At 38.6% G+C, this 23,241-nt stretch overlaps 1 protein-coding gene across 3 annotated transcripts in view; it reads left to right on the plus strand.

The window, feature by feature from the left end:
• Positions 1-3,202: 3,202 nt before the first annotated feature.
• The window catches only part of ATL2 (atlastin GTPase 2), an 84,733-nt gene continuing 64,694 nt past the window's right edge, over positions 3,203-23,241 (plus strand). The window contains exon 1 of one of the 3 annotated variants that reach the window (XM_056794251.1): positions 3,203-3,432. In XM_056794251.1, coding sequence (XP_056650229.1) covers positions 3,294-3,432 — 139 coding nt within the window. In that variant the 5' untranslated portion in view covers positions 3,203-3,293. Of the gene's footprint in view, positions 3,433-3,919; positions 3,940-23,241 lie in introns of those variants that run through there. The other 2 variants (XR_008911278.1, XM_056794178.1) reach the window with 2 other exon arrangements.

Below are 23,241 nucleotides of genomic sequence, written 5' to 3' on the forward strand. Positions count from 1 at the left end.
GGGATTATGGGGACCTTTTGATAGCACTGGGTACAGCCAGCACTGACTGGCAATTGTAATGCCCATGTTCTCTGCACAGTTTCAAGGCAATGAGAAGCACTAGCACTTGTGGCTGTAGGAAAATAGGGGCTCTTCCTGGGGAAAGGCTAGAATGTAGACCAGGAGATTGGTGATCACATATTTTCCTGGACCACACCACCTTGGAAACCCTGAAAAATTTAAGAGGCCCTAAAACTGGCTCTGAAAACTGCAGCAAAAGTAGCTTGAAGCTTGGGACAGTGCCTTCCCCCACCCCAAGGTGAACCAAGTTGACTTTCACATAAAGTTCAAAGTCTCCCTCCACCAAAAATGAAAGAGTGAGAAAGAGGTTGGGCAACTGGGACAAGTGGGAAGGAAGAAGTAGGATGGACAAATTTTTTCTCACATAAAGAGGCATTGGAGGAAGAGTTTTATACTGGACAGGAAAAATAGACAGGTGGAAGTCAATGTTTGAATCTCTATTATTGGAACTGGTCTGAAGGAAGAATACACACACACACACACACACACACAAATACACACTTAGGTATGTAAATTTTTCTGACTCAGGGAAATAGAAGGGGAAGGGAATAAAAAATATGGGTGGCAGATAAAAGGGAAGGCAGATTAAGGAAGACAAAGGCCAGAAGAAAAATAGCCTTTAAGAAGAGACAAGATAAAAAAAAGGATAAGCAAAAGCACATTGGATGGAGGGGAGTACACAGTTAAAAATCATAACTGTGGAAGTAAGCTCACCCACAAAATAGAAGTAGATAGCAGAATGGATTAGAAATAGGAACAAAGACAGAGTTAGAATAAAGGGCTGGAGAAAAATCTATTAAACTTCAGTTAAAGTATAAATTACAGATGATTTCAGACAAAGCAAAAACAAAAATAGACCTAATTAAAAGAGATAATCAGGGAAATTATATTTTGCTAAAAGGGACAATAGACAATTACAGAGCAATATCACTTCTAGGTTTGTTTCCCAAAGAGATCAAAGAAAAAAGAAAAGGATCTATGTGTACAGAAATATTTATAGCAGCTCTTTTTTTGTGGTGGTAAGAACTGGAAATTGAGGAGATGCTCCTCAGTTGGGGAATGGCTGAAAAATTTGTGGCATATGATTGTGATAGAATAATACAATGCTAGAAGAAACGACAAGGAGTTGGTTTCAGAAAAAACAAAAAACAAAAAACAGAAAGACCTAAATTGAAGTGAGAAAAATTGGGACATCACTGTGTATGGCAACAGCAACATTGTAATGATGATCAACTGTGAGAGATTTGGCTACTCTGATCAATACAATGATTTCCAAAGGACTCCTGATTGAAAAAAAATGCTGTCTACATCCAGAGAGAGAGTACTGATGAGCTCAGAGTACAAATGGAAGTATAACTTTCTCACTTTATTTTTTGCAATGTGCTTAATAGGGAAATATGCTTTGCATGATTTTCTTATGTATAACTGATATTATTTTGCTTGCTTTCACAGTGGGCAAGGGAGGGAGAGTATTTGGAACTCAAAATTTTAAAAAATAATGTAAAATTAATTAAAAATTGTTTGTTACTTTTAAGAATACAGTTTTGTTGACTGATGCTGACATCAGACACTGAGTAAGGTGGGAGAGGAAAGAGAAGTGTGTAATGTAGGAGTATTAACTAAACTTAAACAATTAGTTGTGTAAAGTAGAAAAAGGAAAGGGGTGGCGGTGGAGAGAGAGAGAAAAAACCAAAACCAGTGTTTACAAATTCTTTTAACTAAAAGACTATTGGACTGCTTCCTCAACTTTAATTTAAAATATCTATAATTTCTTTTAAGACCACAACTTATATAATTAAGCAATCAATTAATATTCATTAAGTGCTTGCCATTGTGCCAAGCATTGTGCTATAAGCCCTCAGGATGCAAAGACAGATAAAAGACAATCTCTGCTCTCTAGGGGTTCACAGTCTGGTGCAGGAGACAACATATACATAACTATGTGGGGGGGAAGCTATTTTACAAGATGAATTGGAGATAGTAAAGACTGAAGACTCTCAAGTCAAAAAGGTTCAGGAGACCTTTTAGCAAATTTAAAATTGGTAAAATTAAGAAAGATTAGGAAACTTTCTTCTAGAATGTGGAATTATGACACTAGCTGGTAAACTAGATTGGAGAAGTCAAGAAGACTTGAGTTCAAATTTCCCCTTAGGCACAAGCTGTGTAAGCCTGGACAAGTGACTTGTCTGTTTCCCTCAATTTCCCCATCTGTAAAATGGGGATAATAAAAGCACTTCCTTCCTTACGTTGTGAAGGCTCAAATGAGATGGATATAAAGTATCTGGCATGTAGTAAGTGCTATATAAATGTTAACTATTATGATGTTAATAATTATGCCAAAAAGAGAAGTCAAGTTGCATTTATTAAGCTCTCACGTGCCAGGCATTGTGCTTGGCAATAATAAAAAAGTAAAAATCTTCCATCTTTTTATGCAATGCTGGCATTGCAGTTCACAAACTGCTCTTTCTTCAGTCTGGAGGGGCATGCGATATATGCGTTATCATCCCCATTTTACAGATGATAAAACTGAGGTGACTGATGCTTCAAAGGTAGTGTCTGAGCTAGTCTTTTAATTGTAAATCCTAGAATAGAAGAGACTCGGGTGGGGGAAGCACAGGACAAGGAAAGAGGCATCTATCCAGTAGTGTGTTGGCAAATGTTTTAATCACCGGCTCCCCGGTGAAAAATGCACCCACGACATACTTTTTAAGTTTAACTTGCATTATTAACATTTTCTTCACTTTTTTGAAGCCTACACAATCCACAAACCGGGTATCCCGGCCCTGACTAGTCTAGTTCGCCGGATTTCGGAGGAGTAAAAGCTCCGGTTGGAAATTTAACAATCAGATCAGTCCCGGTTTTCGTTTGCTTCTCTCCGCAGCTGCCGCAGCAGTCCGACATTTGTTTACAATGTGCGCTCGCGTCCTTAAGCTCACGTGTTTGGGGGACCTGGACGCTATTGGCCAGGCCCCGAGTCCCGGAGGGAAGGCGCAGGTTTCGGAGTCTCTTCCCCGCAGCCCACCCAGCGCGGGATGACCACGAGGCGGGGCGGTGGGAGGTGGGTGCGGGTGGGAGGCCGCCGCGGGCGGAGGGTGGGGGCGGAGGAGGCGAGGGGCGGGGCGAGGCGCGGGCGGCGCTAGGACCCACCGCCCGCCCCCTCCGGCTCCCGGGAGGTTGATAAAGCGGCGGCGGCGTTTGACGTCAGCGGGGAGTTAATTTTAAATCGGTACAAGATGGCGGAGGGGGACGCGGCAGCGCGGCGGCAGCAGCAGCAGCGCCCGCCCCAGGAGCTGCGGCGGCGGCGGCGGGGGCGGCCGCGGAGCGGAGACCGGGCGGTCCAGGACAACCACGTCTCGTCTCCGTCCTCGCTAGGTAGGGGCAGGGCTGGGCCAGGCCGGGTCCTCGTCCTCCGGGCTCCCCGCGGCCGTGCCCTCCTGCCTGCCTGCCCGCCCGCTCGCTCGCTCTCTCCTTTCCTCGCTCGCGCCTAGGCCGCTGCCGGAGAGAGTGGGAGCGGGCGCGCGCGCGTGGGGCCGGCTTGGCCTTCCCGGGGGGGGGGGCGCTGGAGTCGGGGGCTGCCCTTGACTGTCCCCACCATGGCGCCTCCCGCGGGGAGGGAGAGGTGACACCTTTCGTGGGTGGACTCTCCCCGGGGAAGGGGGCACGCGGAGAACCCCGAAGGAGCCGGGCCCGGCTCTCAGGCCCCTCCTCTTCTAGCCTGACCCCCGGGGGGCTTCCCGCGGGGTGCAAGTTCAAGGGTCGTCGGCCGACTCCGCCCGCGCGTGCCTCCTCTCAGGTGGGGAGGGGGAGGACACTGTGAGGGCGCGGAGGGGGCATGATCGGGACGGGAAGGGACGAGCCCCTCAGCTCCACTGGACCCACGTAAGCGCGTCTGGTGCATGCCCAAAGCCTGGCTTCTCATCTTTACCTTCCTCCCGAGCCCACTTGCGGTGGCAGCCTAGTGTTAGGTATCCCTTTGACCAGCAACACCCCTATTTTTAGGAGAATAGCATGTTGGCCTCTTGGGTGGCATCCAGGGTATGGAGACCGCAAATTCGCTGTCACCCCAAGTTATCCAGCTCTTGGGTAACAATGAATTTCCCACTCCCTAATTGGGTTTGCACACAGCCGAAGCCAAAAATCACTGTAAACACAACGAGCCCACAGAGAACTTTCTCTTGTTTGTCCGGCAATTTCGGTTTCAAACTTACCGTCGCTTTTGATAGTTCTTTGACTTATTTTGTATAGAAGTTGGTGGATATTTATTTTATATAATCCCAGGTAGCTCTGGACTTGTTAGAAAGATTAAATTCTTCCCCCCACATTGTTAAAAATGTTATCGGGCAGCTCTGTACATGTTATTGGAGAGATTAAGTTCTTTTTCTCCCATTGTAAAAAAAAAAATGATCCTACCCCCCAAAGTAGCCCTATATATACACTGTTGATAGAGAAATTGGAATTTTTCTTCTATGAAAAAATGATCCCTGTACATGTTATTAAATTAAAATCTTCCCTCCATTATGAAAAACGAGAACATTTATTAAGATACCTGAGATATCCTAACTGATACATCCAGTATTCTTTCCAGTATTCAGAAAACTTTTCGCTAAATTATACTAGTAAATTATACTAGTTAGACTTTTGGAGTATTAGCTAATATTTTAAGCAATTAGCTATTAGTCGTTATCCTCAGCATTAGAGAAACTTCTCTTTGCTAAGGAATACTAGATTTAAGAATTCTAGCTATTACCTATTATTTTGAGTAATTAGTTATTGTGCTATTTCCATCATTAAGAAAACTTGTTAAGTAGAAAAACTTATGGAGTGTTTGCTAAGGTACACTAGAATGTAAGAGTCTTTGGAGTAATATTTTTTACTCAGGTAATCTAAAACTCCCAGAAAATGAATCATCTTAAATAATAAAGTGCTAACCTGTAATTTTTACAGCCTCCAACATTTTAAATAAATTTTATATAAATTTTAGGTATTAGAAATCTTCTCGATTTACTACTTCTTAACCACTGTTGTCTGTCACTAATTTTATCTTCAAAACTTTAGTCATTTAAAATAGTTCTTAATTAAATCTTAAGGTATTAGGAATCTTCCAGATTTGCTGAAGTTAAATTGTCCTTCACTGAATTCCTACTTAAATGTTTCACTCTGGCTTAGAGGTGTTATCTCTCAATAGATTTTTGGAAGGTGTGCCAGCCGACCTACCAAACCTGAAAAGCTTTCAATTCGTGGCTGGTTGTCATTGGAGAACCAGACTAGATGAGTCTTGGGGAGTAGCTAGAAAGTTGGCTACTTAGGTAAAACTTTTTTTTTTCTTTAAGTCTTAGCAACTCATGCAAGAATTGGCTAATTCCTGGAAGGGGGGATATACTCTACATGCAAGGATGCACTCACAGATATGAAGTCATAGATCTTTTTGGATTAGAAGTGTATGTTGTAAATTCATGGACTGTTATGAAAAACAATTATTAAGGTGGTGCCTTTATAATGTCACCTATTGCTAGGCTTTTAAAATTCTGTCTTCATTCAGTGAGCATTTATATTATTATTTATATATTGTGCTAGGCACACTGAGGTCCTTGTAGACAAAAGTGAATCTGTCCTCAACTTATTTTCTGTTGGAAGGATACAACATGAAATCAGCTAAATAGTTAGAAATACATACTGAGTTATTTTGAGGGGCTGTAGCATGTGAGGCTATCAGGACAGGCCTCTTGTTGGAGGTGAGAATTGAGCTGAGTTTTGAAGGAGGGTGGGGATTTTAAGGGACAGCTATGAAGAGGAAGGCATGGAGGCACAAGGAATAGAGGAAGCCAGCCAGTTTGGCAGTGCATAAATGAACACCATGTCTGGAAAGGTAGGCCAGGGCTATTCTGTTAAGTTTTAAGTGCCAAACAGTTTTTGGGGGGGAGGTGGATATTTTATCCTAAAAGTAAAATGGAACCAATGGAGCATCTTTTTTGTTTTGCTTTGTTGAGAGCTAGTTAGGTGGTGCAGTACATAAGAGCTCTGGGCCTCATCTCTGGAATACCTGAGTTCAGATTCTGCTTTTAGGCACTTGCTAGCAGTGTGAAGTCACTTAACTTTTGTCTGCCTCGTTTTTTCTCACCTGTGAAATGGAGATGATAACAGCACCTACCTCACTAAGTTGAGAGGATTAAATGAGGTAGGCACACATAAGTCTAGTCACTGCTTATTTCCTTCTCTTCCCCATCTTTCTGCTTATCAATTGTTTGTACAATTGAGTGTACACAGCATGTTAAAGATTCCTTCTACACAACAATGGACTCCATATTTACTCTCTATGGCTTTGTATTGGTTATCTCTCCACTGAAGTGAACTCCCTTTTTTACCTGTGCCTCATAAAATATCTAACTTCCTTCAAGGAGCACAGACACGACCTTCTATATGAAGCATACTCTGTTCTTCACAATCTCCCCCCATGTATTTTCTGTATATCCATGTGTACTTGTTGCTTTCTGAAATCCATTGTAAGTTCACAGTTTTTGTATCATCCGTACTTAGGAAGACACTGCTTGTTGACTCATAAAATTTCAGTGAAGAGAGCCCAAGAGGGCTTCCTTTCTATTAGATAAGGAAAAAAACAGAGTCCTGTGCCTGGTCGAAAAAAATTTTTTTTATACCTCCTCTAAAACTTAATTGTATTTTCTGTACAGTCAGACAATCAGTAGGTTTAGTGAATGAATCAAGTGCATGAACTTAGGTGTATCTTTTGACTGCTTAGAAATCTTTTTTAAAAGAAACTGGTTTCTTGTCTATTTTCCTCCTAGGTGAAGTATCATGTTTGAAGTTACCATTTTTAGTAAGTTTCAAAGGAATAGCTTAATCATCCTAGAAAAATGAAATGTTTTATTAAATATCTTTTGTACTTTTAAATTTAAGTTTCAGAGTATGACCCAAACAATATGTAATATTTAAAAATAAATTTATTACAGGGTATATTTTTGGCCCTTGGTGGAATGCAATACTCGAGGTGGGGAGGGAAGTGGGTGTTGCCTGGTAAAGAGACACTACCCTTTTCAGTGAAATAGATTAGTGTTGAAAACAACTCAGATTCTAAGTAAGGTTAGAACACCTTCATCTATTTTTGAGATTCTGCTTAGTTGAACCTAGTGGTTTAATGCTTGGAGTTAAGAAAGCCTGGAACAATTCTGTTTTTGATGCTTAGTAGTTTGTGTGACCCTGGGCATGTCATTTAACCTCTTGATGCCTCAAGCAATAAACTTTCTAAGACAATAAGCACTTACTAAGTGCTTACTATGTGCTAGTCACTTAAGATGGGGATGCTAAAAGGAAAACTTACTATGTACCCTCAAGAGATTCAGTTTATAGGTGTAGATGACATGCAAACAACTATGTACAGAAAAGCTGCATACAGATTAAATTGGATACAATCTCAGAGAATGTACTAGGCTTGGAAAATGTTGCAGAAGGGAGGACTTTAACCGAAACTCCAGTAACATAAGAGTCATAAATATGCATCTTCATTGGTGTAGGGAATTTTTACACTCAAGTGCTACACCAATGAAATCATAGGCCTAGGCCAAAAAAAATGCTGACATATATATTGCTTTCTAATGTGTAGGTTACTTTCTTCACAGTAGCCCTGAATTCAAAGAAATAGTCACTAGAAGTGTTATAAATTCCAGTTTTATAGTTGAGGGACCAAATGCAGAAGAGGAATTGATATGTTGAGGTAATAGAAACATGTAAACTACTCCACTCAGTGTTAGAACTAGGACTTAGACTTAGGGAATTTATTTTGTAGGGTTTTTTAGAGTTGACATTGTTTCAGAATGACCATATATGTCTGATACCTCTTTGACTTAAGACAACATTTAAAAGTAACGAACTAGTTGAATGCTCTTGGAATTCAAGGGCATATGTCTTTTTAAAAGCTGTAGATTAAGTTGTATCAATGAAAATGAATGAAAAAGCAAATTATTAAGCACTTTCTATGTGCCAGCCACCATTGTAATGGAGGGAATATCGAAACACGTAGGGTAATGGGGACCAGGAAAGAGAGTTTTGGTCTAGGGAGCTACCATGATTCTGAGTAGTTATCTAGTGATTGATCAATCTTGCTTTTTCTAGTAGCATTGGTAGCTACATTGATTACTGTTTTCAGACAAAGCAGAGTGGGGAGCTGGGTGGTGGGGAGCAGGAGAAGAGAAGTGTTGGAACATGTCCCATTAGTGGCAGAGCAGATGGCAGGATGGCTCCTGGTGGATGGTTTGGGGCCAACTAGATATAGTGGGTTGGATTTTTAATTCACTCATCCACCAATCACGATAGTACTCCCCCAAAGCAGAGATCTAAAGGGTGGGTAGAGGGTCTGGGTATAGAAAGCTACCATTTCTGGTGGTAAAATAGTAAGATTTAAGAAGCAGATAAAATCTTGCATCTGAATCCTAATTATCATCCAGAGATTTTGTCCTTTTTTCCCTCCTTGTCATCTCTTGATTATTACTGAATAATAACCTTAAATTTAATTAAATGAAATTATTTCCCCCCACGTACTATCACGTACTATCAGATGTTGCACTGTGAGTAAATCCTACTTTAGTCAAGTTGAGACATTGAACTGGGATTAAAGAAGTACAAGAACATAGAATTGCTGACCAATCTTCCTTCCCTGATCCAACCAGACTGATGCACTTGCTTTCACCTCTTATTTTGTGTAGTTGCATCTCTTTCCTATAGTTTAAACCTTATCATTCAGGTGGGCCCAGGGGTTTTACTAATGAATTCCTATTTCTGAAGCCTTTTTTTCCCCTCGGGAATACAGCAACAGTTAACTCACCTCATCCCCCCCCCCCCCCCCATTTCTTTGGGTAAGGGCAGTAATTAAGACTAAGGAGAAAGAAAAGTTAGAGAAAAGAAATGAAACATAAAGTAACTTAGGCTCTGGGATTCAACTCCCCAAATTTAGGATATCGAAAAGAAATTTAATTGCTATAAACTTGTCTCTTTTCTATATATGAATAGTTGTGATACTGCATTAGATTATGTAGTATGATGAAAAAAGCATTTATTAAGCACCTCTGTGCCAGGTACTGAACTACATCCTTTCCAGTTTCTAGTTCGAACTGCCAACATATTTCTGAAGAGGAAGAGCTTTCAGAAATTAGAATATCTGTCTCCTGAACACAACCTCTTGTCCCATGTGATTGATCAGGTTTAGTCAATGCAGAGAGGAAGGATGGGCCTAGATGAGAATGGAGGTGAAACCAAACACTGGTAGAGAGCATTGCTTTATTTTCTTGAATTTCTGCCAGTGGGATAATATTTCTGATCTCAAACTTTTGGCTTTTCTAATTTTGTAGTAAAATGTAGATCCTATTTAACTTAAGGAAGTATGTAAAATTAGATGTCTGCTCCAATTTAGTATGGAAGAAGAAACTTTTCACCTTTAATTCTTCTTCACTACCTTACATTCACATTATCTAGCTATTTAGAGATTAAATTTGAATTTGTGCAGGCAAATTCTAGTCCTGTGATACATTTGGACCTTTCTTATTACTGTAGAGGGCAATAACATCCTCCATGTCCCTCAGGCTCACACTCTGGGAGTCAGTTATCCAAGGCTTGTGGCTTTCACCTTTGCTACATCTGGAAGATTCTCCCTTCTCTCCTCTAACACTGTCACTACCCTGGTACAAACTCTCCTTGCCTTGTATCTGAACTATTGCAATAGTATTACTGGGTCTGCCTGGCTTAAATCTCTTCCCCACTCCAATCTATCCTCCATTCAGCCACTATCCTGATTTTTGTAAAGTGCAGTTTCAATCTTGTGTCCTCATATATCCCTCTATTCCCATCCCCCAACTCCAGGGGCTTCCTGTTACCTCCAGGAGCAAATGCAAAATACCCTTTGGCATTCAAAACCCTTCATAACCTAATTCCCTCTATCTTTTCAGGTTTCTTACAACTTATTCCTCACATATACTCCTGTGTTATTGGACTTCCATCTGTTCCACCAACAAAAAAGTCCCTTCTCTTGTCATTTTTCTGTGGCTGTCCATGCCTGGAACATGCCCTTCTCTGCTTAGAATGCTGACTTTCCTGCTTTATTAGGTTACAACTTAAATCCCACTTCATGCAGGAAGCCTTTCCTAACCCCTTAGTTTCCAGTGCTTCCTTTGAAAAATTAGTTCTTATTTATTGTGGATATAGTGTGCTTAGTACATATTTGTGGTATATTTGTTTGTCTCCCCCATTAGATTGTAAGCTTGAGAGCAGGAACTGTCTTTTGCCTCATTTTGTATTCCAAGCTTTAGCATGGTGCCTGGCACACATAGTAGATATTTAATAAGTGTTATTGAATAAATGAATGAAAAAGAAGTCAGAGAAGTTAGAAATGCAAAACAAAGAGTGGAAAAAGGGAATAATGGGAAAGAAAAAATGTGGGAAGGAATTGGGTCAAATTGTTAGTCTTTTGACTTTTATCACATCTTTAAATGGTTTCTTTCTTCCCTGAAAACAGGTAGTATGAACAACTTTCTTAATTCTTTATCTTGGGGCAGTGACTATTTGCAAGACAGTAAACATAATTTGTAAAGAACAATTTATGTTCTGGATCCCAGGATTTATACTTCCTTTGAGGAGATAGATTATCAGCATTTTGAATTCATATTAGTTAATATTTTTCAGGACATTTAAGCCCCAAATCCTTCACTAACTTGCATTAGTATACAATTGCTTTTCTAAATGCACAGAATAATATGAACTTAGACTAAAACTCATTTCTGTTAGTGGAACCAAAATAACTAGATTTCAGATAGAAGTAAAAATTATGTAAGGCTTATACTTTTATCTAGATAGTAAAATTTAATAACCGTTCTGAATTTTGCCAATAAATCTGGACATTTGACCTAGGATTGATGCAAGTATCCATTTAAAATCCATATCTTATCTTTAATTTTGTGAGCATAGTTTTTGAGTGTAATTGAGGTTCTGAGATTTTTATGCTCACATAGATGTTAAATAAAAGAAGAGGGATTTGAATCTCAGGGCTTCTAGTCTATAAGTTCAGCACTCTACCCATTGTACCTGATGCCTCTTGAGGATAATTTATGTTCTCTTTCTCTGAGATGGTGTATCAATGTAATAATTAGGTTTGAATATGTAGGTGTAATACATTTTGCCACCCAAAAATGTCTTTTATCTGTGATGTTGCTAGTTTGGAATGGGTAGGGTTTATCACAATAAGTAGAGTCTGATGTACTTGTATATAGAAGAGGGAGACTTCTTTGTTCAAAATAGGAAATGAGGAGTTCAGGTTAGATGCAATGAAGACTGCTATAGCAGTGACAGTTATTAAACATGGGTAACTTAGTTGAAGACCTGTTCCACATTTTGAGGTAGAGGAGTTGGGTTTGAATCCCAGCTTTGCTCCTTGCACTAGTGTAATGGGAATTAGTCATTTAATGTCTCTTAATCTGAGGACAAGACCTATTGTTTCTAGTTTCCTTCATGGCCTTTTCCAGGACTAGCAAAGACCATGACTGTCCTTCATTGGGCTCCCCTACCTCTGCCTACTTATGAGATAGGCCTCATTTCCATCTGCCTGTATGTTGAAACTTAGTGAAGGATTTTGAACAGTATAATCTTGTGCTTCCCTCAATGAAATTTTATACAACCACTGATAGTTTGCTGGGACTCACTATTTGGTGGTTAGCTTGCTTTCATCTTGTGTCACCCTGTCCTAGTGATTCTGAACCCTTGGCTGCTAGTGTACACCAATCCAGATCCTGGTGATTTTTAGTTATCAACTCCCCAAAAGATATTCCCTTTATTCAGTGAGTCCATTACTTGACTCTCAGTTTTTCTCTTTTCTTTTTCTTCTGCCCTCATTTTAGGGGTCTCAAATACATATTGATACTCTCAAATATTATAACTTCCCATTTCAGTCTACTTAGTTCTCATCAACCTGTACCTCAGCTGAAATAGAGGGCTGAATCACCCTCGATCTTACCATTACCTATAAGTGGCCACTTCTTCCTAACAAACTCTGGATTTCCTTTATCTGGTCATAAGGCACCTGGAGGGAGAGAGAGGAAATCTATTTTAGGCAGGCTGAACCATTGTTCCTACCTCTCAGACTCCGGTGAAGGGAGCTCAGAATGCTGAGCTCAAAAGCCTTTGGCAGGGCATTTTCCCTCCCCATCCCCCAACAAACCACTAGACCTGCTTCCAACCCAGTGCCACCAGCTTTTATCCAGGAAGCAAACAGTAGGAATGCAACCTGGCAGCTACTTCTGAAGGGGCTGTAACCCCTGGGTGTTAAAACAGACACAGATACTGAAGACTGGAAAAGAAAATTGTTGCTATCAGAGCCTTTGCTTGCTATTGACCAATGCTTCAAAGCAGAAATGATCTGTGGAACTGATGTTAAAAGAAAGATGTATTACTAGCTTTTCAGCTGTCTACTGAAGTTCTTTCCATCTGACTTGGGTGTTGAAATCTCTATGTATTGTCTCCTCCATTATTGTCTCCAATTTGAACTCCTTGAGAGTAAGGACTATTTTTTCTAATTGTAACTCCAGTACTTTGCACACAATAAGTGCTTGATAAATGCTTATTCATTAATCCATAATCTTTTATTATTCCATCTTTCCCTAAAACCTTTCATATCTGTTTTTTTCTCCAAGCCGTCATGCCTACACTCCACCCTTCCCTGTCTTGACTGTTTTGGTAAACTAACTCAAATCTGCATTATACTATAATCTGAAATCCTTTGCCCTCTAGCTGTTTCCACTCACTTCTTATTCTTTTTCATTTTCTCTGCAATTTGGCTGTCAACTGAAATGATCTTTAAAATTAAAAACAATATTTTAATTGTAAAATCTAATGACTTTTCTCAATGTGTCTTGACCTCTCTACAGCATGCAACATGTTTTATTACCTTTTGGGCACTTATTTTTCAATAGGTTTTCATGACTCTCCCTCTCTCCCTTTTCCCCTTAACTTCTTTCTTTAATCAATACTATATATCACTTCCAAGGCAGAAGAGCAATAAGGGCCAGGCCTTGGGGGTTAAATGACTTTCCCAAGGTCACACAGGTAGGAAGTGTGTGGGGTTGGAGTTGAACCCAGTACCTCCCATCTTCAGGCCTGGCTCTCTACACTGAGCCACCTAACCTGCTCCAATGACCCTTCCTTCTTCTGGTTCTCCTACCAGCCAGACCTCTCTTCATTCTTCTTTTGTTGTTTCTCCATCCATGTCTCTTATCCTGAAGGTCCTCAAAGACTTTCTTCACTTTATATTCTCTCACTTAGTGATCTCAGCTCCCATGGGTTCAGTCATCTTCTTTATGCAGATGATTCTTAATATGTCTACCCCTAAGGGTCTTTCTTAGTTATTTTTGAACTGGATGGTGAATAAGTGTCTCAAACTTAACCTATCCAAAATAGAACAACTACTTCCCCTCAAACTTTCCCCATTTCCATATTAACTTGTTATAATTAAAAGTACTACTGCCATCTTTGAAGTCACAGGCCACTAACCTCAGCATCATCTTCAACTCCTTACTCTTAACTTACCCCACATATCCAATATATTGTCAAATCTTATTTTTGTTTTTACAGCATTTCTCTTGTGTACCTTTTTTTTCTCATTTATATAGCCACCATTCATGTTCATGCCCTCAAAACCTCTGGTTCAGTTGTATTAGTCTTCCAACTGATCTCCCTGCTTCAGATTTTTCCACCTTAGAAAAACTGAAGCAGCAGCTGAGGTGATTTCCCTAAAGGATAGCTGTGATTATGTGAGCTTCAGTACTCCTAGATTCATTAAAAAAATTTCAAAACATGGTTCTTTCTTAGCTTTCCAAACTTCTTTAACCTTGCTCACTTCTATTTCCTCTCCCCCCCCCCCCCATATACTCTGTGATCTATCTACACTTGCCTACTTGAAGAAATCTTTCATCACCACCCCAAAAAAATCTCTCTGTTTTTGCATTGACTATTTCTACCATTTACTTCTTGGCTTTTTCAAGACTCAGCTCAAATTTTACATTTTCCTTCCCTCTCTCCCTTTCTTCATCCTCCAACTGCTAGACCTTTTTTCTCTCTGAAGACCTTTTTTTCCTCTCTGCTAGACCTTTCATCTACCCTGTATATAATCTTGTATTACCTATTATTCACATTTCATCTCTCCCATTAGAATTGTGAGCCTCTTGAGGGTAGAGACCATTTTGGCCTTTTCTTATATTCAATGTCTAGCACATTGTAAGCATTCAATAAATACTTTCTTGATTGACTGAATGTGACTGACTGATTGACTCTGGGTCTTAGTTTCCTTATCATGAGTTTAGATTAAAGGACTCAAGGGAATCCTCTTTCTAAAGTCTTATCAAATTTTTTGTTGTTGATGGTGATGGCTTAAAGTGTGGTTAGACCTGCCATGTTGAAGAGAGAAATTCTCCAACTCATACTACATAAGAATTTCTTGAGAGCTGGTCTCAAAGTTAGGAAGATCTGCTTTCTAGTCCTACGTTTGGCACAGATTGGCTTCAGTATCCTGGATTTAGCCCTATGGTGCCCCAAGCACTTCTAATACCAGAAGACCTAGATGTGCATTGGTAGAGTTTTTTTTTTTTACCTAGGAGTTCCCTATGTAAATGAAATTTAGACTCCAAACCTATCTGTCTGTAACATATAGATCATACTTTTACTTGATTATTTGTTTTGTGAGGTAGGAATAATTAGTTTTACTTGGAGACATCTCTTTGTTAAGATAACTTTATGCCTCTTCTCATTCCCCCTAGCTATGCTCTCTGGGACCAGCAGAACAAGATAAAAATCCCTTTTTCATATGACAGTCCTTCAAATACTTGACAGTGGCCTCATGTCTTTTCCAGTGTGCCATATAGCTGCCCAAGTGATTTTCTGAAAGCCCAGGTCTGATTGGGCCATTCTTTTCAGTGTTCTCTGTGACTTCTAGGAGCAAATATTTAGCTCCAACCTCCTTTCCAGGAGTGTTACCATCACTTTCATTTACATCTCACAGACAAAGGCCCATCTTCTGACCTTGGAACTGGTTGTCTCTCCTACCTGGAGGGAATCTTAGAATCCCAAGTCTTCTTCAGGCCAAGTCCCATCTTTTACATGAAATCTTTCTTATCTCCCCAGTTGCTATTGCCTTCTCCACAAATATTTTCATATATTTATTTTGCATCAACTTAGATATGTATATGTGCTGTCCCTAGTTAGAATGGAATCTCCTTGAGAGCAAGGATGCTTTCATTTTTCTTTGGATCACGTTAATTGCTATATAGACTTAATAAATGTTTGTTGGTTGAATAACAGCCATCTCGTCCTTCCCAGGTTTCTCATTTTTTTAGGCTAAACAAAATCTTTGGTTTAAAGCTGGCATCCCCAGTTTCTTCAACCACTTCTTTTATGGAATGTTTGAGGTCTTTCACTACCCTTGTTACTCTCTCCTGAATAGTTTCCAGTTTGTTAATGACTATTTTCAGCTTACAGGGCTAACTTTAGGAGGTAGGAGAGGTAATATTTTCTGACCATTTCTCATCATTTTAGCAAATGCTTTCTAAATCAGTGACTTTATGGTGAGTTGGACACCCTGTCAGAGAAGCAAATAAAGAAAGCTAATGAGCAAAACCTAAATATCCAGGAGGTTTATTAAGAAATATAGCACTATCCACCTGGTCCCATTATGATACAGAAGGATGCTATAACAAAGCTTCCATGACATTTCTCTTAGGCCTGTGATAGATCTTCATATTGGTGAACACTAATACCCATGGAAGGCAGGCAGGAAGAACACAAGCTGACCTAGCCATCTAGGTTTTTATATCTTAAGTTTATATTTTGGAGTTAAATATTTCTCTGTTTCTCAGTCTAAGATGCAATATTAGACTCTTAAGTAAATAATTTCCGAAAATGGGCATCTGCATTCAGTGTTAAAAGTGTTGCTCAGTGGCCGTAAGTTGGGAGGTTCCATTTTTCTAGGTCAGAAGGTAGTCATCTATAGAAAGAGCTATTCTTTGGAGGGGGATGACCCCTTTCCACAGATAGCCATTATCAATACAGTTCCTCTAGGAATGTAGACAGGAGACCTCAGCTAAGGAAAAGACAAAGGCTCTTAAAGCATTTAACAAGAAGGGTATTAAAATAATATAGGTTATTCTAATGTATTTGAAATAATTTTCTGCAAAAGACATACAGGAGTGTATTTACACAGTAACTTTTAGGGTTTTCCTTTATTACTCTTAGTTTCTAAATGAGTATGTTCTGCCTGTTGAATGAGTTATGGATTTTCATTCTGTACTTCATATTTATGAAGAGACATATGTTGGGGAGCCAATTATAATACCCTTCCTAAAATGTGCTGCCTAAAAGTAAATAAGGTTCTTCACATGACATGACAAAGGTAAAAATAGGATCTTTTCCACCAAAAAAATTTAATGTTATACTTTTAAGAAAAGAAAAATTCACTTTAAGAATATATTGTTGCTACTGTGAATACGAACCAATGTAGTAATTTAAGAAATATTTTGAAGGATTATAAGAAATATTATAAAAGTAGTTATTTGAAAGGCTTTAAAATATGCTAATAAGGACAGTGTAGTATTTAAATGCAATCGGCCAGTTGAATATAGTATAAGAGGAAACAAAGCATTCTGAAATGTATACTTTTTTGATTTGGATTTTATTTTTTTATTTTATTATTATTTTTTAAAACCCTTATCTTCTGCCTTGGAACCAATACTGTATATTGGTTCCAAGGCAGAAGAGTGGTAAAGGTTAGGTAATGGGGGTCAAGTGACTTGCCCAGGGTCACACAGCTGGGAAGTGTCTGAGGCCAGATTTGAACCTAGGACCTCCAGTCTCTAGGCCTGGCTCTCAATCCACTGAGCCACCCAGCTGCCCCCTGATTTGGATTTTATAATGGTTGATTTGAGATCATAGTAGTTTACAGAAATAATTGTTTCTTGAATTCTTCATTGACTTCTCAGAAATACCATTTTATGACCTGCACATAGGTACTCAGTGTTGACTGACTAGAAATATACTGGTAGTAAAAGGAGCAAAAGGCCTTGGTCATTTAATCATCTGTAGTGTTCACTGTTTTGTGATGGTTGGAATTTTAATGTGCTCAAGACAAATAAAGAGTCCGTCTTTACACTTCTGTATTATTTGACTTTCCTTGTCCTTTTAGAGCTAAGTCTCCTTTCCTTTTACTTTTTGTCCTGCAGAGAAACTCCTGAAAGGGTAACTATTGACATAGTATTTTGCATGACCAGGTTTGTGTGAGGTCTAGACAAATGATGTTTGTTTTGCATTTTTCTTCTGAGTGAAATATGTGGTCTTGAGCCTCAAAAGAGAAATTATATAACACCTTTCTATAGGAAATGGTTAATTGAAAACAATTGTTAGTTTAAGATTTTTAAAAATTGTTGCTTTTTGTTAACACTTTAATTTTTAAATGCATGTGGTACTATGAACCATGCTGTGGAAAATTATTGAGAACTGAGAGGCTATTAGCACAAAAAAACTGCAGTCACTTCTCATAAAATGGTAGGTAGTTCAGTAGAAAAATATACAGTACAATAAAAAAATGACATCTTTTTTTTTTAAACCCATATCTTCCATTTTAGAACAATACATATATTGTTTCCAAGGCAGAATAGCAGCAAGTGCTAGACAGTTGAGGTTGTCCAAGGACACTCAGTTAGGAATTATTTGAACTTAGGACCTCCCATCTCCAGGTCTGGTTCTCTATCCACTGAGCCATCTAGCTGCCCCTGACATTGCTAGTTTTTAGGATTAAGTTGATTTCATATATTCATTATTAATATTGATGTCTGTGATCTTTTGAAGATTTGATATAGGTTTCTGTCATGTTATTTCTTACTCTCACTAAAAACAATACACATTTGATGGCTTATATAATTTATTTAAATTGCCATTTGAGCTCAACAACCCTGTGAAGTAAATTTGGATATGTATTAGAATCTACATATAAGTGGAGTTTCGGAGAAATCGAGACCTACTTTCTGCATACAGCCTTTAATATGTGAATCCAGTTCTTTTCATTCCATATTCAGTGTTCTTTCTATTACATCATAGCTCAATTTACTGGTACTCCGGCTCTTGTTTAGACTTTATTACAGCAATTCTTAAACTGATATGGATTGGGAGAAGAGTCAGAGTCATGGAGTTTAAACACATTTTTTTTTCAACTCCAAGTGTGTGTGTGTGGTTTTTTTTTAACATTTTATTGTTACCTTTTTCTTTTATGTTAGTTATTTTAAAACCCTCTCTTCTATGGAGCCTTCCTTGCAACAGAGAAACAGTTAAGCAGAAAACAAATAACACAAGTGATTGGATCTGACAATATGCATTTTGTATCCATGATCTATGAAGGTATGATGAGTGTTTCTTTATGTTTTCTAGGACCATTATATAATCTCTAATGTGTCATTTTATATGATCTCTCAGGAATTCAGTTTTCTTTTAGTGTAATCACCAGCATTTTATGTGTTTGGGTATTCTCTTGGTCTTGCTTACTGAACTCTGAATCAGTTCATGCAAGTTTCTCATGTTTCTTTGAGTTTATCATTTCTCATCAGCTACATTCATATCTTTGTGCAGCCATTCCTCAATAAATGGACATTCACTTGATGTTGGTTTTTTGATATGACAAAAAATGATGCAGTAACCATTTTAGTGTACATATGGGCTTATTTCCTTATTTGACCTCTTTGGAGAATGTGCCCAATTGTGCTGAGTCAAAGGGATATTAAAATAGCTTATTGACTTTTTTCACATAATTGAAAATTGATTCCTAGAATGGTTAGACTAATTTATAACTCCTTCAGTAGTGTTTCAGTGTGCCTGCCTTTTTCTACAACCCTTTTACTTTTTCCATTTTTTCATCTTTGTCAGTTTGATGACTATGAGATGAAACTATAGAGTTCTTTTAACTTTCATTAATGATTGGAATCTTTTAACTTTCATTAATGATTGGAATTTTTTTTTCATGTTTTTTGGGTAGCTTGCAATTTTATTTTTTCTTTATTTTTCATTCATAGATATTTTATTTCCCCAATAACAAATAATAACGATATTCAACATACTTTTCTGAAATGATACAGTCCAGAGGTGGTAAGCAATTTGATCTGGAGTATACATGTATTATCATGCAAGAAATACTTCTGTATTGGTCATTGTTGTAAGAGAATACTCATATAAAATCATAATGTCACAATGAAACCATAAATAAATTAATGTGAAAAATTGCATGCTTTGATCCCACTCTAACAGTTCTTTCTCTGGAGGTGGGATAGCATTCTTGTCATAAATCCTTCAGAATTGACCTGGATCACTATGTTTACAATTATTTTTAAAAAACTTTTTTTTGTTTATCTTTTGGGAATAATTTTTTTTTTAAATAAACCCTTACCTTCCATCTTGGAGTCAATACTGTGTATTGGCTCCAAGGCAGAAGAGTGGTAAGGGCTAGGCAATGGAGGTCAAGTGACTTGCCCAGGGTCACACAGCTGGGAAGAGTCTGAGGTCAAATTTGAACCTAGGACCTCACATCTCTAAGTCTGGCTCTCAATCCACTGAGCTACCCAGCTGCCCCCATTGGAAATAATTTTTAATATTATCTGCAACTCCAATTCTTTCCTGAGTCCTGCACTATTTACTTCTCTCTCTGATCTGATACTCCCCTTCTTGAGCTAGATCTATTCTATTGAACTTGTTTTCATTAAAGGATATGTGGATGTTAAGTGGTTGTTGTGGTTTTTTTTTTTTGTAGGATAGATGTATGGAAATAGAGAACATGACTTTTTTCTCCTTTGTCTTAAAAATACTTGCTATGTACAAGCCTATATTAGTTGGATTGTGAAAGGTATAAGATAGGTTCCCATCTTCAAGAATCTTATACTTTGAGATAAACTATATACATAAAGATAACTTATTGCCTTGTATTATATATCAAATGAGTGGTAGGCAGTAAGTGCAAAGAAGAAACCAAAAGAGGGCGCTAAAGTCTTTGGGATTTGGGGAGGGAGTACAGGAACCTGAAATGGTCAGACTTTGGAGTATTCAAAGAATTAGAAAGTTGTAGATGTTCTGGGAGGTGGAGAAACATACTGATATGTACCCTTATTAAACACATAGTACCATGCTAGGCTTTTATAAGATATAAATCGTAATCTCTGCTTTCTAAAAGATTTATAATAATCTATAAGGAATATTTATTATACTTTGGGAGCAGCTAGGTGGTTCAATGGATAAAGAGCCAGACCTAGAGATGGGAGGTCCTGGGTTCAAATGTGACCCTAGACATTTCCTAGCTGTGTGATCCTGGGCAAGTCACTTGATCCCAATTGCCTAGCCCATACTGCTCTTCCGCTTTGGAATCAATATACAGTATTGAGTCTAAGATGATATGGTAAGGGTTTTAGAAGAAATCAAAATTAAACATTTATACTATGGTTTTCTCTATAGAAATTTTACTTATTTTAGTGTGGAGATGAATATGGCTTTTCAAAGTATATTGGCATAATGTAAACTGGCTTACAAAGTTTGAACAAAATGACAAAGACTGTCTCCCACTTTAGGAGACTTCACTCCAGAGGCTTTAGTGCAGGGGTTCCCAAACTTTTTAAACAGGGGGCCAGTTCACTGTCCCTCAAACTGTTGGAGGCCCAGACTATAAAAAAAAAAACCCAAACAACTATGAACAAATATGAATACTGCTGTCTGGGATAGCAGAGGCTGCAGTGCTGGCTATGATAGGCCTATCATACCTTGCACAGGCCCATCACCGCCACCACTATACAGGGCAGCAGTATAAAGAGTGTGGAATCCCCTCCCCCAGATCGCCACTCACCATGCTGACCATTGTGAAGCCACATAATCCTTTGCACCGTGCCTCATTTTCATTCAGTTTCTCTCAGAACAAGGTACCACACAAAGGATTATGCCACCGGAAGTAGTACTGTACCTGAGCGACACTGCTACATACAGTGCTCCTCTCACTAACCACCAGTGAAAGAAGTGCCCCTTCCAGAAGTGTGGTGGGGGCCAGATAAATGGCCTCAGGGGACCACAGTTTGGGGATCCCTGCTTTAGTGTAATAAATGTTTTAGCCATAGCAACTCTCCAAGAGAAGGCTAGAAAGGTTTCAATCTTGGCTCACAATGATGGAATAAATCATGGATTGAAAGTGTACTCTTTTTTTTCTAAACTTTGTCTCCTCAAGGGTCTTGCAAGAGACTCTGCACAAAGTAGTTTTGCACTCTGCACAATGAATGTTTGTTGAATAAATATAATTATGAAACAGTATAATGATATCATTCTTTACTCGGGGAACTGAGAAGTATAATAGAGGAATACTTTTAAAAATGAGGTCAGGATATGATTTTGGATAATTTAGGAAAATTTCTCTTCTGAATGATCTAGATTTTATCCTCATTTCTCAGCTTCACTGTGATTGGAGATATGAGCTTTGGGTTACTGTTTTGGCATCTGTTTAACATTTGAAAACTAGATGCATACTCCCAAATCTTCAAACCAGGATAGGGAAGAAGGAAGGATGGGATATATGGAGAAGCCATTGCTTTCTTCTGCTGCTTTTAAAAATTGTAACTGCCTTTTTTTTTTAAGCTTGATGCTTAAAGGATGCATATTTATGTTCATCTTTGGCATTACTTCTTTTTTTTTAAAGCTTGCTACTCTCCTAGTAGGAATTTTGTCTGATGTTTTAAGCCAAGCCTGGAGGATGAGCATATGATTTCTTTAACTGCTGCTATATCAAGTTATCTGGGGGTGGGAAGATGTTTTAAAATGGAAATTGGCATCTTCTTCCAGTCTTGGCAGATATATTTTTTGAGATTTGCTCTGGAAACCTTAGTCCAGTGATGGTGAACCTTTTAGAGGTTGAGTGCCAGGCCATGCCCCCACCCTACCCCCTAGATCAAGTGCTGTGCCTGCCTCTCCCCCAACCCCCCCTATCTCCTGTGCTCCTATTGGGCTGCTGGCTAGAGGGGTAGGTGAAGTGAGATGTGTCCTCAGCCAGGGTGGAGAGGGGGAGGGGAATATGTGCTCCCATTGGGCTGCTAGGCAGAGGGGAGGGTGATAGGAAAAAATGTCATCAGGTATGGTGGAGAGGGGGAAGGGAGCAACTCCATCCAAGTCCCTCTGCCTTTCTAGTGACAAACTCTGGGGTGGGGGTGGGGAGGGCAGCTGCATGCTTAGAGAGCACTCTGTGTGCCATCTTTAGTACCTGTGCCATCATCAGTTCACCATCACTGCCCTAGTCTAACCTGACCTTGGATCTTTATATTCATTTCATTTATGTATATTTGTTAATATGACATCTTGTCTATAGAGTAGATACTAAGAACACAAATCCGAAAGTGTTCTTATTCAGCAAACATTTATTTCCTTAAAAAATGCTGTCCCAGGCATTGAGGGGGGGATAAGCCAACAGTTTCAGCCTTAATGATTTAGTAGAAAAGATAGCACATTCACTTGACATAATAGTTAACCACATGGAAGTCAAGTATTTGAAAGTGCCTTGGGAGTATAAGTGAAGAACGTGTTTCTTCCAAATTGGGAAAAGTAAGATAAACTGAAAAAAGGAAGACTTTGGGATAGATGTAGCATTTGCAGTGGAATGCCTAGAATGGGTAGAAGATTTATATGTTGAAATGTACCAATTAAAAAAAAAGAAAACAATTTTGTAGGAAGAATGAAGTACAGAGGTGATAAAGGTACAGAATGAGTTTCAGTCACAAGAGGTAGAAGGAATTTGTCTGCAGTAAATGTTTTCCTTTAGTGACAAATAAGTTTGAAATGACAGTTATGAAATTTATAGATGAATTCACAAATGAATATTACTACAAAAATATTGAGTAAAATAGTAACAAAACAGCCTCAGCACTATGAATATAATGAAAAGCTATTAACTTTGATTAGATTAGAATTATAAATGAATGTAGAGGGATAATTTGACATTAGGATAACTTATCTTATGTTTATAAGATAAAAACAACTTGTCCTGTGATTATATCAGTAGGTATAGAAAAGGCGTTTTATAAAATATAGTATCATTCATGTTTAAAAAGCACTAAAAACAGGAATAAATGAATCTCTACTTCATAT

Source organism: Monodelphis domestica, chromosome 1 (genome assembly GCF_027887165.1).
Source record: "Monodelphis domestica isolate mMonDom1 chromosome 1, mMonDom1.pri, whole genome shotgun sequence".
Lineage (NCBI taxonomy): Eukaryota > Metazoa > Chordata > Mammalia > Didelphimorphia > Didelphidae > Monodelphis > Monodelphis domestica.